Source organism: Amphibalanus amphitrite, unplaced genomic scaffold (assembly GCF_019059575.1).
Source record: "Amphibalanus amphitrite isolate SeventyFive unplaced genomic scaffold, NRLGWU_Aamphi_draft 001708F_arrow, whole genome shotgun sequence".
In the NCBI taxonomy this organism is placed as follows: domain Eukaryota; kingdom Metazoa; phylum Arthropoda; class Thecostraca; order Balanomorpha; family Balanidae; genus Amphibalanus; species Amphibalanus amphitrite.
Window position 1 is genome coordinate 100,542 of NW_024883201.1, and position 15,920 is coordinate 116,461.

Consider the following 15,920-nt stretch of genomic DNA (forward strand, 5'->3'; position numbering starts at 1 on the left):
CCGCCAGTTTTGCCAGATCGTCCACGCTCTCATTCCCCTCGATACTGCAGTGGGCAGGAACCCACTGCTATTGCTTAACGACGCTTGGCGACGTTCAACAAGGTTTTCCATGCCTATCTCTACGCCGAAGGTTGAGGCCTCACCTGGGCGGCCGTTCCTCCGCTGAGTAGACTCAGGGCGGCTTGCCAGTTCGAGCACGCGACGACCGGGGCGGGGACGTGTCGTCCCGAAACCTCTCCAGAGCCGCCCGCGGGGTGAATCTGCTGCTAGATTGACCAGCGTACCGCATAAATTCGGTGACTGTCTTTCGCCAAAAATTTATGCGACCGCCCTGCACCGAAAAATTCTTCCGCCGCCATGCGCTGAATTCGGCGCATGCGAAGTTACGCCAGACGTGCGCTTAAATTTTCGGCGCAATCCCGCCACTACGCCGGACATATTCGGCATAACGTGTATTTTTCCAGTCTGGCTCACCGGTATGGATATGGCTGCTGGCAGGCTGTAGCCGGCCTTTGTCAGTAAGGGATTGGCTATGCATGGTTCTGTGCGTACATATGATTTCAGACCAAATTCTGCCCTAGCCCAGTATGCGCGCTTAGAATGTGGAGGGCATGCCAACATGTTCCTCTCAGCGGGGACTATGTCCTTGTGAACCCTTCCATTCAGAAGATTCAGAGCAAATTGATAACATAAATCCTTGGCTGGAGTGGTTGCTGGGGTGCTAAGACTTAAAATATGCGCTAATGTCAGGTGTCAGCCAGTAGCGGCGGAACACCTTCAATTAGGGGGGGGGGGGGCACTGCCGACTTTTGGTCCCAGTCCCATTCTTTCCATGCAACGCCCATAGGGCTAATGTTAAAATGCCAAAGCCAAAGGGGGGCACGGCACGGTGCCCCGGTGCCCTCCTCGTTCCGCCGCCCATGGTGTCAGCTCAAGCTACAGAGCTGCCATTCCAGCTGTTCTAAACCCCATAATAAAGGTGGTATTTCTCCTGACAGCTGAATCCTCTCCAGTGACAGCTGATCCTCGCCATCTGATCCTCCCCAAAGACAGCTGACACTCCCTGGTGGGGGATGACCTTGCCCGGTGGCTGGTGGCAGCGAACCCTTCCCAGTGATAGCTGACCTTCCCCGGTGGGAGGTCACAGCTAACCCCTCCGACGGATCACCCTCCCGGTTCTGAGCCCCGGCGTCACTGCCTCCCATTGACAGACTTTTCTGGCGGCAGCAGAAAAGTACTCCAGCCCAGCAGACTCCAGCCGAGCCGCACCCAGTGACGGCCGACGCCGAGCGGCCGGTCGGCGCTCCAGACGGGCCGCGCCGCCGGCCAGCCCACCGCCAGGCACTGCACCAGTAGCGGCCGCGCCTGCCCGGCCAGTACCCGGGCCGCGCACACTGCGGCTGACGTGCAGCCCGCCGCCGCCGCAGTCGCCGACCCACGGACGGATACACGGCCACCTACGTCCGGCTGGCCGACCAGACCACCCTGACCAGGTCTATCCGCCGACCGGAGCTGGTGCTGCTCCTCAAACACCTGCGGCCCAACACGGCATACTCAGTTCCGATGAGCGCCTGTAACCGAGCCGGCCAGGGTCCTGCCAGCTCGCCCGTCACCGCCACCACAGAGGAGGGAGTGCCGGAGGTGGCGCCGCGTCAGCTGACCTGCCGGGTCGTGTCACCCTCCTCCATCGGTCTCAGCTGCCTGTGGCTGGCCGGCGGCGCGTGCTGGCGGCGCGAGGGCCAGTTCCCGGCCGACCTGGACGTGGCCGAGTAGTGCAGTCTGCTGCCGGTCACAGTCTACCAGCTGTTGGTGAGCGCCCACAGCGCGGCCGGCACCACAGAGTCTACCACCCGGCTGGCCATCCACGCCGCAGACGGAGCAATGATATCTCCGCTGCCGCCGCCAGAAAAGTCTGTCAATGGGAGGCAGTGACGCCGGGGCTCAGAACCGGGAGGGCGATCCGTCGGAGCGGTTAGCTGTGAACTGGCCACAGCCGGGTAGAGCCCACCGTACTCCCGGGACACCTGCTGAATCGTCAGCTGACTAGTGACGTCCTTGACTCCAGAGGTGCTGTCTTGGACGTGGAACCTGCCGCCCAGCTGGTCGGCGCTGACGCCGTCCCTCGTCCAGGTGACAGCCGGCGGCGGTGACGCGGTGGCCGCACAGGTGAATGAGACCGCAGTGTCCACCACCGGCTGCACCGTCTGCTGAACCAGCGACAACAGCAGCCGAGCCGGCAACGCTCCGATCCTGACCTGGGTGGTGGCGAGGTCATCGGTCACGTGACACTGGTACATGCCGGCCACGGACGGGTTGCCGCCGGTCAGCTGCAGAGCCGGCCGGCTGGCGGCGGCGGGCAGACGGCGGCCGTCCTTGAGCCAGATGATGTCGCCGGCTGCCAGGGGCGGCGTCACGTGACAGGTCAGCAGAGCGGGCTGTCTGGTGGTCACCAGCAGCTGACTGGGTTCGATGACAGCGCGGCGTGTCACTGTCACCTCCAGTCGCGTGTTCCGCGCCGCGCTGCCCACCTCCGAGCTCGGCGATCTCGGCATACGCCCGCGTCCCCTGACCTGATCCGGCGTACCACCAGCTGCTGGCCACTGACCTCGACATGACCAGAGTGGAGCAGCGGCGTCAGCTCAGCGCCACGCACCTGTTGTTGTTGTTGTTGTTGTGGTTCCCTCCAGCCGCGTTACCGCGGTGTAGCCGTGCGGCTCTGGAGGTCCCTCACGGCGGCCGCCAGGGCCGCCACCTCTCCGTCGTCGCAGACGTCTTCCGGGCTCGGGAAAATCGTCCCGTACCTCCGGAGACGCCAGCCCATGAGGGCTGGGCATGCTGGGCGGCTGACGCTGCGGGCCACCGTGCGCAGCGTCACACACTGGCGGTGTGGTAGGTGACATCCCATCGTCGCCGCGTCCCATCTCAGAGTGTAAAACATAGTGTTATGCCACTATTATTGATGCTCATTGCTCAGTACGATACAGATAATGGCATATAGATAGCATCATCAACTAGGAAAGCATTATAATTAGTCACCTGTCTTGTGCTCTGTCGACGATTGATCGTGCCACACAGTACAGTCAGTCTTTAAAAGTACCGCCGTATCGGTGCGGTGGATTTCCGACGGAGGAAAGGCTGTTTGATTTTAGAGTAGCCGGACCAGTGGACCTGGGGATGGATAAAGGCTCACTTTGGCTCAGTGACTCTCAACTTTAGCAGCCTTTCCTCGATCGGGCTTGATGGATCCACCGCACCGATGCGCGGTGCTTGGGATGTACATACAGTACATTGGCAAAAGCGTGTAGATACTATTGAGCAGCCTGAACGCCTAAAGAGACCCTCCCACCTTCAAAAAAGTTAATGAATTGGCATAAAAGTGATGTCCAATGGATGAGAGTGAGCAAAAAGGAATATCTACTGGTGTACATTAATTTCCATCGAAAAATATTCAATGTTTTTTTATAGATATTACACTTATTATTTATTTCCCGGGGCCTACGCTGTTCATACGAAGTCATTGGGAAACAGTTATTTGGTATTTTAAAAGTGCGACCGATGTTGCGCGCAAAGTAGCATATACCACCACTGCTTCTTGAAGATGTTAGGATGTACAAAACTATGGTCCTTTTAAAGAAGATAATGTATTTTACTTGACGAGAATGCTGCAAAAATTCCTCCAATAATAATAACCGGTAATCACTTCTATGATATACGTATGAAGGTACCTATTTTGCAACTGTGTCAAAGCACAAAAGAACAGCATTCTGACAGCTCACTGTGTTATGTTGAAATGGCAAGTTTGGTTAAACTTGGTCAGTGCTGAACTTTGATTTTAATTGCTAATTGTTTTTTCATTTCAGAGTGTTAATGGAAACAGACGACGCTGAGCTGGGGCCGGACGCAGCAGGCGACGGACGCTGTAGTGTGCTGGGCAAAATAGTCCAAGATGCTGGTAGCGGGTGAAATACGCAGCTGCTCGTCGTCTCCAAGAGCGCCGCGGACGCCGTGGACTGCGCCATCAAAGTCGACGGAAAGTCGGTTCCAGCAGCCGACCGTCTCAAACTACTCGGAGCTGTTGTGTTCGGGTATAGGGGGTGTAGACTTGGACCGCCTCTGCGGCCCCACCTCTGTGTGCCTGGGAGCGCCCCTGCCGGCGCTCAGCTGTCCGTGCGCGCCAAGCGGCGTGAGTGGCGCACGGGACGAAAACTGACGCTCGCCATACTTGTTTAGTTTTTGGAAGACTCTCTCGGCCCATTCGCACCGGCAGTAAATAAATCGCGTTTCTCTTAAGCTCTCTCTCACTCGAACCGTGAATTACGAACATAACATGGCGCGGTCAGTAGATGGTTCCGTGCGAGTGATTAGTGTATAGCGCGCCGTGATCTGTGACGATGAGTGACATTGAGAAACTGACGCAGCTGCTCCTGCAGCAGGCGGAGCTGTCGGCGCAGCGGGAGCGAGACTCAGCGCAGCGCGAGGAGCGGCTCACTCAGATGGTGGAGCGACTGTCGCCGACCGACAGCCACCCGCTACCGTCGCTGCCGACGATGCCTCGGCGGCGACAGCCGCCCGGACGTCGGCTGCCGCCCCGCCCGTGCGCCTGCCTGCTGCTGCAACGCCGGCGCCTCAGCTGTCGTCCTCCACATCCCTGCGCGACTTCGCTGTATGGAGGGAGAAGCTGGACGGGTACATGCTTCTGACCGGCGCGTCCGCGCTGCCCGTCACTGCCCAGAGAGCTGCCCTTCTCAGTCTTCTCGACGAAGATTGGCACCGGGTGCTGCGCTATGGACTGACGATAGCGGACGACTCTCCCCTCTCCGCGGTGGTAGACGCAATGGAGAGTCATCTCCGTAAGCAGCGCAGTGTCCTGGTCGACCGCCGTGCGTTCTACGCCCGTGTCCAGGAGCAGGGCGAGAATTTTGAGGAGTTTCTGTGCGAAGTGAAGGAGCTCGCGGCATTTTGCGACTTTTGCACACACTGTTACGACTCACGCCTGCGTGACAAGATTGTGTGTGGCCTGCGGGACGAGGAGACGGTGAAGCGTCTGTTGGAGGATCCGGGGCTGGACCTCAAGAAGACGGTGGACATCTGCCGTGCGTCAGAGAACGCCCGGGCTACCTGCTCCGACCTCCGCTCACCGACGGCGTCAGTGAGCCGTCTGTCGGCATACCGCCGTTCAAGGTCGCGCGATGCGCGCCCCGCGGCCCAACCCGGCGGGCGTTCCGCGGGTACGGCCGGCGTGCGCCGCCCCCAGGCGCGCCCCGCGGCCCAACCTGGCGGGCGCTCCGCGGGCGCGGCCGGCGCGCGCTGCTGCCGCTGCGGGCGGGCCGCCCACGCAGACCCGGCGGCGTGCCGCGCTACTAGCGCCATCTGCAACTCGTGTGGCCAGCGCGGCCACTTTGCAGTGGTGTGCGCCCAGGTGGCGCGCGAGAGCGCCGCTGCCCCCGCCGAGCGCGCAGCACCGGAGCGCGCGCGGCCCGCGGTGAGGCAGCCGTCAGAGCCGCGCATCTGCTGTGTCATCAGAGACGTCTACGTGAACGGCATCTCGACGCGGCCGACTCCCACTGTGACTGTCCGACTGTCTACGCCGGCTGGTGTGTTCACCGTGCCGGCCCGGGCCGACTCCGGCGCCGAGGCGACAGTCATCGGAGAAGACAGCCTGTCTTCCATCTGCGTGGAACCAGCGCAGTTGGAGCCCTGCATCGGCCAGCCATTTTCAGCAGTAGGGAAACAGCCGCTCACCTGTGTCGGGTCGTTCCGGGCTACTCTGGAGCTGGGCGACCGATCGACCACCGCTGCCGTGTTCGTCATCAGGGAGCTGACTGGCCTGCTACTCAGCTGGTTCGACTGTGTGGCGCTGGGGATTCTGCCGAGGGATTTTCCGGCACAGATCCGGTCCGTCGAGGACGCACCGCGCCCTGCTGATGACGTCACGGCCTCTGTTGACGTCACATCCGCTGGTGACGTCACACCCTCTAATGACGTCACACCGTCTGCACCGCCGGCCGCTGCCGGCTCCGCTCGTAGCGCCAGCGGCCGCTCGGCCCCGTATGAGGCGCCGCGTGACAGGCCCTGTCCGGCCACCGGGACCGAGACGGGCGCGCCGGCGCCGCCGGCCGATGGACCCGGCCCGGCCGCCGGCCTCAGCGGTCCGCTGCCGGCCTGGGACAGCGACTCAGACCCACCGGAGGCGGTCCGTGCAGCTCATGCAGCCGCTCTGGTGGAGTGTTTCCCGCGTGTGTTCGGGCAAGATTCGACTCTTCGAGTCATGGACGGCGGTCCGATGACGATCGAACTCCGGCCCGACGCGTGTCCGACGTCGGTCACCGCTGCGAGACCGATCCCCTTCGCCTGGCGTGCCGAGGTAAAGGCGCAGCTGGACGACCTGCTGGACCGCGGCGTCATCGTCCCTGTGGACTACCCGACGGAATGGTGCCATCCCATTTCGTGCGTGCCGAAGAACCCGTCCGGGTTTCGACTCTGCGTGGACCTGACGGGACTCAACCGGTACGTGAATCGACCCACGTACCCCTGCCGGTCTCCTCACGATGCCGTGACGAGTCTGCCCGCCGGGCACCGGTGGATGTCGACTCTGGACGCCAAGATGGGCTACTTCCAGGTGCCGCTCGCTGAGTCAAGTCAGGACCTCACCTGCTTCATCACGCCGTGGGGCAGGTTCAAGTTCGTCCGCTGTCCGATGGGATGCAGTGCGTCTGGAGACGAGTACAACCGGCGCGGCGATGCCGCGCTCGGCGACATCCCAAACTGTGTCAAGATTGTCGACGACATCCTGGCCGTGGCACAGACGTACCGGCAGCACCTGCAGCAGGTGATCGAAATCCTCCGGCGCTGTGACGACCGAGGAATCACGCTGAACCCGCTGAAGTTCAAGTTCGCCCAGAATGAGGTCAAATTCTGCGGCTACAAGATCACCCCGGCCGGCTACACCACCGACAATGAAAAGGCGCGCGCCATCGCTGATTTCCCGAGACCGGAGAACGTCACCGACCTGCGGTCCTTCATGGGTCTGGTGAATCAGCTGAGCGGCCTCACACCGGAGCTGGCTGGCTCGACTCAGGCCTTCAGAGACCTCCTCAAGTCGCGCCGGGTCTGGCGCTGGACTGAGCAGCACGAGGCAGCGTTTCTGCACACCAAGATTGTGCTGTCGTCACCGCCGGTGATGGCATTCTTCGACCCCCAGCTGCCGACCGTGCTACAGACGGACGCTGCTAAAACCCGAGGACTGGGTTTTGCACTGCTCCAGAGGCACGGAGAGGACTGGCGTGTGGTCCAGTATGGTTCACGGTTCCTGACCGATACCGAGAGCCGATATGCTGTAATCGAGCTGGAGCTGGCTGCTGTACTCTGGGCCTGCAAGAAGTGCCATGTCTACCTGGCTGGCATGCCCCACTTCGACCTGGTGGTCGACCACCGACCGCTGGTGACCATCCTAAACTACAAGCAGCTCAACTCGATCGACAACCCGCGTCTGCAGCGGATGAGAGAGAAGTTGTTGGCCTACAGCTTCACCACCAGCTGGCAGAAGGGATCGAGTCACGTGATCCCAGACGCGCTCTCGCGAGCGCCCACCAGCGACCCCGCTGCACGCCAGCGTCATTGCCGCGCTGCAGGCCTCCGCTCGATCGGAGGAGGGCGCCCAGCTGGCTCCGCTGGTCGACTCCACACTGGAGAGAGTCCGCGCCGCCGCGGAGCGCGACACCGAGTACCAGACTCTCAGCGAGCTGATCCTGGCCGGATTCCCAGAGAACCGGCACGAGACGCCCCCTGCAGTACGAGCGTACTGGGGCGTGCGCCATCAGCTGGCCATCGACGACGGACTGGTGGTCTACGGCGCTCGACTGGTCATCCCGTCCGCCCTCCGACGCGGTGTGCTGGAGAAACTCCACGAGTCACACCAGGGCGTTGATAGGACCAAGCGCCGTGCTCGGCTCAGTGTGTACTGGCCGGGCATCGACAAGCAGATTGCTGACACTGTCGCCGCCTGCGCTCAGTGCCGTCAGCGCCTGCCCAGCCACGCCCGGGAGCCGATGTGGCAGGAGGACGGCGCACCGACACGCGTCTTCGAGTCGGTCTCGGCCGACTACTTCTCCGCTGGAGGACGCACGTACCTGGTGTATGTGGACCGCCTGTCCGGGTGGCCGTACGTCACTGTGTGTCCCCGCACCGCCTCGGCGGACCATCTGACGCGGCAGCTCCGACTGATGTTCTCGCAGACGGGCGTCCCGACCGTGTTCCGGTCAGACGGCGGACCCCAGTTTGCATCAGGCACGCTCCGCCGGTTCCTCCAGCGCTGGGACGTACGGCATGAGATGTCGTCACCGCACTACCCGCGCGCTAACGGGCACGCGGAGGCCTGCGTGAAGACAGCGAAGAAGCTGGTGCTGGCTGCGTCCTCATCGGGCCGGCTCGACCAGGACCAACTGGACCGAAGTCTGCTCGAACTCCGTAACACGCCCCGAGCAGACGGACGGTCGCCGGCACAGGTGCTGTTTGGTCACCCGCTTCGCTCTGGTGTTCCCACGCACCACCGCGCCTTCGCTCCTGAGTGGCAGCGAGCAGCCGCTGTCTGTGAAGAAAAGGCTGCCGAGCTCCAGGAGCAGGTGGTCAGACGCTACGACGAGAGCACGCGCCGGCTGTCACCGCTCAAGATCGGCAGCCGGGTCGACCTTCAAGACCCCGCCACCGGCCGATGGAACCGGATCGGAGTGATCGTGGGCGTCGGTCAGAGGCGCACGTACCTCGTCAAGACCGCCAGTGGCAGGGTCCTGTGGCGGAACCGCCGCTACCTGCGCCCATACCGGCCCCTTCTGACAGAGCCCACCCCGCCTGTGGCTCCGTCCGCCCCGCGCGCGCCCCAGCGGCCGCCGCCGCCGCCAGAGAGCACCGCGGTCGCCGCCGAGCGGGCGGTCCGACCCGCTGCTAGTGCGCCGGTTGTGTGCCGCTCGCCGCCGGTGCGGTCACCCGAGGTGGAGACGGCCGCCGCCGCTCTCCCGCGTCGTCCTCGACGGCAGCGCCGCGCTCCTGGTCGGCTCCGAGTTCAATGGGGTGCGACCTCGTATGAGGAGTGATTGTGAGACAACGTCGTGGAGTGTCGTGTTTTTGTGTGTTTTTGACGACTGTTGTCTCGAGGGGGGATGTTGTGTTCGGGTATAGGGGGTGTAGACTTGGACCGCCTCTGCGGCCCCACCTCTGTGTGCCTGGGAGCGCCCCTGCCGGCGCTCAGCTGTCCGTGCGCGCCAAGCGGCGTGAGTGGCGCACGGGACGAAAACTGACGCTCGCCATACTTGTTTAGTTTTTGGAAGACTCTCTCGGCCCATTCGCACCGGCAGTAAATAAATCGCGTTTCTCTTAAGCTCTCTCTCACTCGAACCGTGAATTACGAACATAACAGGAGCCACCCCCTCAACCTGCTCCTTCACGTCGGGGCCCATTGCCGCAGTCTCCGCTCCCGAGTGTGCCCCGGATCCAGCAGCTTCGCAAGCTGACAGCGCGGGGCTGGGGACTAGAGGAACGACAGCTCTGCGCTGTAGCGTCTGGATACGTCCGTGGAGTGCTGGTGCACGCGGCCGCCACCTGGCTCCTGGTGACGCCACAATCCCACGTGGAACTTCTCCAGAGGGAGATGCAGGCGGTTACCCGTATATCACCGGCTGCCCCTTGTTTACCCCAGCCCACGCAGTGATGGCGGAGGCCGAACTGATGCCGGTGCCCGCTGGCCGCCCGGCGAGACGTGCTGGTAGCGAAGCTCTTCGCCAAGGCGCACGCGCTCCCCGAGGGCAAGCCCTCAGGACTATCGCGGAAGATGGGCCGCCCAGCCGACTGAAGTCGGTGACGGGCTGGCGTGGGGTGGGGCACGAAACCTGGCGAGCGGCTGGGATCGCCCTGCTGCTCGACCCCCTGGTTGCATGCCAGCGCGCCGCCGTGGGAGGTGGCCGCCTTCCCAGACTTCACCTTCAGGCTGGACATCGGGACACTGCAGCGCGACGCCTCGGCTGATGAACTACACCTGGCGGCACAGCGACACTTGGCCACCCTCCCCAGCAAGCCATCAGGGTATGAACTGACGCATCGGCGGAAGCGGGAGTCCGCAGCGGAGAAGCCTTCGTGGAGTGTACACGGGTGTGGGAAATGAATGCTAAGTGTATCCAAATTGAAGGCACTGCTCTCGAAGGATATAAATACTGAACAGCTTTGGATTGTTTGTATTCCAAATGTTTACTTTCAGGACGAGTACTCCTTGTCATTCGGTCGTCAACTCCTCTCTCCGACGCCGGCTTAGCGCAGGCACGTATAACCTAAAATTTGGCCGGGGGGGGGGGGGGGGAGCGGAGGAATCCCGTAGAGAGAGCCTCCTACCTACAGAGGGCCCTCTACCCGAGGAGTCAGAGGTGGTCAGACACAGACACTAGCGGCTATTCACAGGAGGCCCCATGTAGTAAATTGAATGACCCCAGGTGGCAGGCGAGTCGGAGAGCCTTGATTGTCCTGACGTGATTTTTTGGGGATTCCCATGAATTTCGTTCGTCTCCGACGTGATTTTGGCCAACGTGGGCCTTCTGCCAGCATGGGCCCTGAAAACCCCTAGGGGGCCGGGGGAGGCGCACCCCGTCCGTCCCCCCTTGGGTACCTACGTCCCCGGTCGGTCCAGCGGCTCCACACGCGCCTACCGACACACAAGAAACTCTTGCCATTATGTTTGCTTCTGACGCAATCATGACAGAATTACGCTCTATTGATATGCATGCTGCCATTGCTTTGGAGTCGGTCTTTTGAATTTCTGCGTTTTTTTTTCGGATCGGCTCCACTCTCCAGACAGCTGGCTCAGCCTGATCGACCAGAGCGATGCGACACCTATACCAACTTGATACCAACCTACTTGGCGGGGTGGTGAATTCATGAAATGCGAATGCGAAACATGGCAATAGATGGCGGAACGAACAGCATGGGGAAGGCTGGAGTGGGACACGCATTGAGAAATGAAATCCGTCACTTCCCAGATTTCGAACGCATCCTTAGAGTGCATTACTTTTATGTGCTTGCGTTCGGTCTTGGGATTTCTCAGCAGATGTCGCCAACAGCAGAGAGATTGATCTAGAATGTCTCGTTATCGGAAAAGTATGGTAGCTATACGCCAAATGGTTTTTGCGTATAGTTACCATATTACTTCCGATATGACTGTTGACATTACTGCGGATATGACCGAGCAGTGCATTGGCAATATGCCAAGGGCAGTAACATGCCGTCACTCACGTCAGTCATCGGCCTTGGCTATCTGTAAGAATCTTGGCAGGAATCTTGGCCTTTTCTTGGACCCATAGCGTCGGCCTTCGACCAATCATATCGCCGAATTCGCAGGCAGTGAGAGACAAATACGGCGTGCCGAAGACATACCTATTGGGTGTCTCAAAATCACTGAGAACTCTATAGCTCAAAATTTAAGCCCTGCACTTTTTTAGATCTACCCCGTTGAGTGGCATTTTTGTGAAAATTATGTAAATATACCGGGTGGCCCAGAAAAAACGTTCCCAACTTTAAATCAATATTTCTCAGAAAGTGATAAAGATACAACATTGAAACTTCGAATAGTCAATGCGGCACACATTTTCAGTAAATGGTGTGATTTTCATGGTGTTCGGTAAATTACCTTTTAAACGGTTCGTGTTTCAAACATGCCATGTAAAAATTACTTTTTTGCTCCGATGTTTACTAAATAATGTGAGTGAACGGGTCACTTTCACCCCGCGGCACCGCAGCCTAGAGCCATGACTTCTACTGGCAGCTAGTCTCATTGATCGGGTCTCAGGATGACACATTCCCTCAGGCAACCACGATGGCTCTGTGCCAGCGGCATCGGAAGAAGTTTCCAGTTTTCTAACCATCTTGTGGCTCAAATGCTTTCCTGGCTGACATTCCTGAGAAAAGGTAGCTTTTCAACCAGTTTTTTTTTTGTCATCTGCTGGCAATGTTGTTTTTCATAAGCTTTTCTGTGGCTTTCTGGCATAGGAGCCAGTCTGCTTTAGTTTGCTTTCCTTATCCGGTCGTTTTATTGTTCGATCTACTGAGAGGAGGGTAATCAGCAGTAATCCATGCACCGTGCCACTCCTGCTCGAAACATGATTTGGTGTTGAAACGAATGGCATCCATGAGCACCATTTTGGCTCAGTATTTGAATATTTGGCACATAAGTGAGACAAAAATATTTAAAATAAGAACATACGTGTTGGTTTCATTCACGTGCTCTATTTTTATTCTTTTTTTATAACATGGGACGTCTAACCCAATCATTACTATCGTTTGACATCGGCAAAAAAAGCAAAAACGTCTTGCTTAATTCAACTCAAGATTGCCAGCTTGAAAATTATGGTGTAGTGTTATAATTTGGCATACCAATGCGCAAAGAAATGACGCAAACTTGATGAAAATTTTGGCTCGTTATTTGCACTTGGATTTGATATATAGGCCTCCAAAGTTCGGAACGTTTTTTCTGGGCCACCCGGTATTTATCAGAATAAGGGAGAAGTGTAGGGGGCGGCGGGTGAGGTGCAGAAGAAGAATAAGAAGAAGTTGTACCTATCCAGTAATTTTATCTTGATTTGTGGATTAGACGAAGACTAGATTTTGATAAAGAAATCGACAAACTTGAACTGCAGGTAAGGTGTTGGTTTGTCATGCCGATTGTCTTGAAACCTGTTCCTTTTAAACCTGGGCTTCACCATTTATGCTCCATATGTGAATTAGCCTTGAGGCAAAATAATCCGGCAGGTGGCTATTTTCTGTTTGTAAAACTGGCCTCAGATGGAGTGCTATCATTTGATCAACCATCACATGATCAGGCAGCAACAAAGTTTGTGGTTTTAGAATCTTGAAAAACTTTCTTGGGAGTGGCACTTGGTAGACATCTGTTTGAGATTCTGCTAGAGCAATAGCGTCGTGCTCAAGCCAGCCAAATTTTAGACTGCCAATTCACAAGAAAAAATGCTTGGTTAATCAGATTTCAGCCTATTAGGTAAGGCATCAATAGGCATTTAATTCAATTCTGGTGGTAAAAATCATGACCATATATTGGCATATCATCAATTTTTAATTTGTTGTGGCACACCTTGTTGTATATTGAGGCTTGAAGATGCTCAAGTAAATATTTTTGATGCGTGTGTTGATGAAGGCTAAAGTCCAATGAAAATAAAAAGCAGAAATTATCCTGACCTTCCCTTCCCTACTAACCTCCAACCTCCAACCTATCAGCCTACAAACCACCGTTCAGACTTTATCTACACGCAGGTTTAACATTTTATGATAAAGTAAAAAATGCTCAGCTTGTAATCCAATGCCTTTCAAAACCAATAGGCCTTTTTGGCCTTGCGAATGGTTAACGGAGAGAGAGAGTTACCTAACTCTATCATGTAAAAGCTGCTTTGAGAAAATAGCACTGTGTTTTATCCTGGCTTCATGACTCTCTAACGCTCTTTCAAACACATGGTTGTTTTCTGACAATTGGTGATACAGAGAGGGTCTGCATTAATGTCCAAGTATGGTCATTTAGGATCAATTTTTGGTGCCCTCGTTTTATATTATTCCAGCACTCCAGCAGCCTTACCCCGCGTTCGATGTCTCTCGGATGACGAAGATTCTACGTCGTCCAGCCAATCCCGTCCAAGGTCAGCTGGGGCTCGGCTGTGGTTATGAAACGTGATTGGCCGGACGGCGTAGAATCTTTGCCGTCCGGGAGACATCGAACGCGGGGTTAGTCTCCCCAACTGACATGCGCTGAATTTGTCGCATGTAACTTTACACCTGACGTGCGCCGAAATTTTAGGTGGAACCCTGCCACTACGCCAAATATAAGTTATGGCATGATCACTGCTCAGTTGCGCAGGTTCACCAGAACAGCGTCATGGGTGCAAAATGACCACCGTAGCGCCCGTAAACCCTAATAAACAAAGAAGCAAACATCAGTTGCGCAGTTAATGCCAATTTTCACAATTTTGATTGTCCATTGATATTGTTTGGTCATTTCAGGACTCGTGGCGCTGCTCGCCTCCTCGCCAATGCGAACGCGTTCTCTGAGGACAACCCGCCCAAGGCTAGTATGGCGAAGCCACGCCACCGCGCCGGCTATAGACTCACGGCCTGAAGCGAGTTTGGGCGCGACGGCTGGCGAGCCAAGGCGGCGGAAAGTCGTCTGGCGGAGCTCCCGTCTGAGGCGAGCTTGATCTGGTCAGACAGCTCCGCCACCGATGGTGTGCTAGATGGAGGAGGAGGGGCCACCCCCCCCCCCCCTGAACCGCGACATCCGGGAGGTGCGTGTCGCGGCAGGCGCCCTCTGCTCTAGCACGCGCGGCGAGCTATTCGCCCTAAGAGCGGTGTTGGAGGAGCTGTTGACCAAGACTGGTCGCGACACCTCTCTTCCGATAATTATCGTCTGTACCCACTCGATGGCGGCGCTGGCCCTCCTGCGGAGCGGCGCGGCGGCCCAGAGAGCCCCTCTGGCCGCAGACATATGGGGGCTGCTGGCAGCGCTCACCGAGGGGGCCATCCAGTGATAATGCAGTGGGTTCCTGCACACTGCGGGCTTCCGGGCAACGAGCGGATGGACGCCCTCGCGCGCGAGGCTGGCGCCCTATCCCAACGGTAGCGCCGTCCGCCGATCGACTTGGGCAGCACTATCTGCAAGGCAGGCGCGCGCGACGCTGCGCGCGCCTGGCGGCGGAGCTGGCAGGACGGATGACCCTGGCTGCCGCCGTGAGAACCATCCAGAACCGTACGGCTATGCTGCGGCAGCGGCTGAAAGGAACGCAACAACAATAACTACAACAGCAGCTGCTAATGAAAGGGGAAATCATGGAGCCGGATGACCCGGCACATGGCGCTCAGCCAGCTGAGAATGAGAGCAGCTATCAAATCGCCAGCAGGGTGCTGCGGCTGGTAACTGACGACCTTGGTAGAGAGAGCGCCTCCGCTGATGCGGATGAAACTACCCCCTCTCGGGTTTGTTTGACGCCGTCTCCGTCGACTCTTTCGCCTGGGCCGGCTGGCGACCGCGCTACATTTCTTGTGCAGTGACTCGTAACTGTGTTCACCAAACTTTTAAAACTCCCCACGTTAGCATCTTTAAAGAATGTTTTCCTCGTACACTGCTGCAATGTCTTATGTAGGCATGTTGTACAGTCTAAACGAGTGTGGAATGCTTTGTTGTGCTTGTTTTGTATTTCGTTTGCTATTTATCACGGTGACTATAATTTATTTTGACCAACCCTTGCCTTGTTACAATTTTAGTGGATGGTTTCTGAACTGCTGTTTGCGTTATAGATGTTGCTAGTGCGTAGACGCCAAAGATTACTTTATACCTATTGACGCGCCAGCTAAAGGAGGTGAAGTATTCCTCTGATCTATACCTACGGAATTCCTTTATGTGTGTTTTGTAATCGATATTGGCGGTTTTCTTATGTGATGCGGTGTAGAGCGTGGCTGAGGAAGGCGATGTTTAAAGTTGCTAGTTATTTTTCAATACATCTTTGATCGGACTGTCGTGCTTGCTGTAGGTCGGACTTCCGTTCTTGATGGTGATTGGACGCACGTGCCGGTAGTTCACAACAATGCGGCTTTCGATTATAGTATAGATTTAGATGCATTTAAAGTGTTTGTATACGTAGTCCTGAGTTTCGAGATATTATCCTTGCGGGCTTCTTGCCAACAGATTGTCCACTTCTGTGTCCAGTACTCATCCCACTCACGAGGCTCAGTTGTGTTTGCCAGCCCCTATACGGAAACATTGGCCAGATAACTGACTACTACTGAAATTTTAAGAAGCGTGGGCAGTAGGGCATAACGAACGGTCCTCAGCTTCAGTAGCCGCGGAGGGGGGGGGGACACCGCCGACTTTTGGTCCCATTCTTTCCATG

General features: G+C 57.4%; 2 protein-coding genes and 1 long non-coding RNA gene across 4 annotated transcripts; all 3 read left to right on the forward strand.

Annotated features, from left to right (window-relative positions):
• Window positions 1-4,391: 4,391 nt before the first annotated feature.
• LOC122374772 lies at window positions 4,392-7,990 on the forward strand. The gene is made up of 6 exons (XM_043353745.1): window positions 4,392-4,496; window positions 4,631-5,149; window positions 5,390-5,895; window positions 6,148-7,553; window positions 7,594-7,887; window positions 7,983-7,990. The coding sequence occupies exons 1-6, from the start codon at window positions 4,392-4,394 to the stop codon at window positions 7,988-7,990; spliced, it is 2,838 nt and encodes a 945-aa protein (XP_043209680.1).
• Window positions 7,991-8,048: 58 nt separating this feature from the next.
• On the forward strand, window positions 8,049-9,656 carry LOC122374771. The gene has a single exon (XM_043353744.1). It carries the CDS (start codon window positions 8,049-8,051, stop codon window positions 9,087-9,089), a length of 1,041 nt encoding a protein of 346 aa, XP_043209679.1. The 3' UTR covers window positions 9,090-9,656.
• Window positions 9,657-11,199: 1,543 nt separating this feature from the next.
• LOC122374768 lies at window positions 11,200-15,543 on the forward strand. Of its 2 annotated transcripts, XR_006255281.1 has the most exons (4): window positions 11,200-11,252; window positions 12,529-12,671; window positions 13,599-13,676; window positions 14,038-15,543. It is a non-coding gene; the product is annotated as an uncharacterized LOC122374768 (long non-coding RNA). The 2 variants fall into 2 exon arrangements; XR_006255280.1 differs by lacking the exon at window positions 13,599-13,676 and having other exon boundaries at window positions 11,208-11,252.
• Window positions 15,544-15,920: the final 377 nt, after the last annotated feature.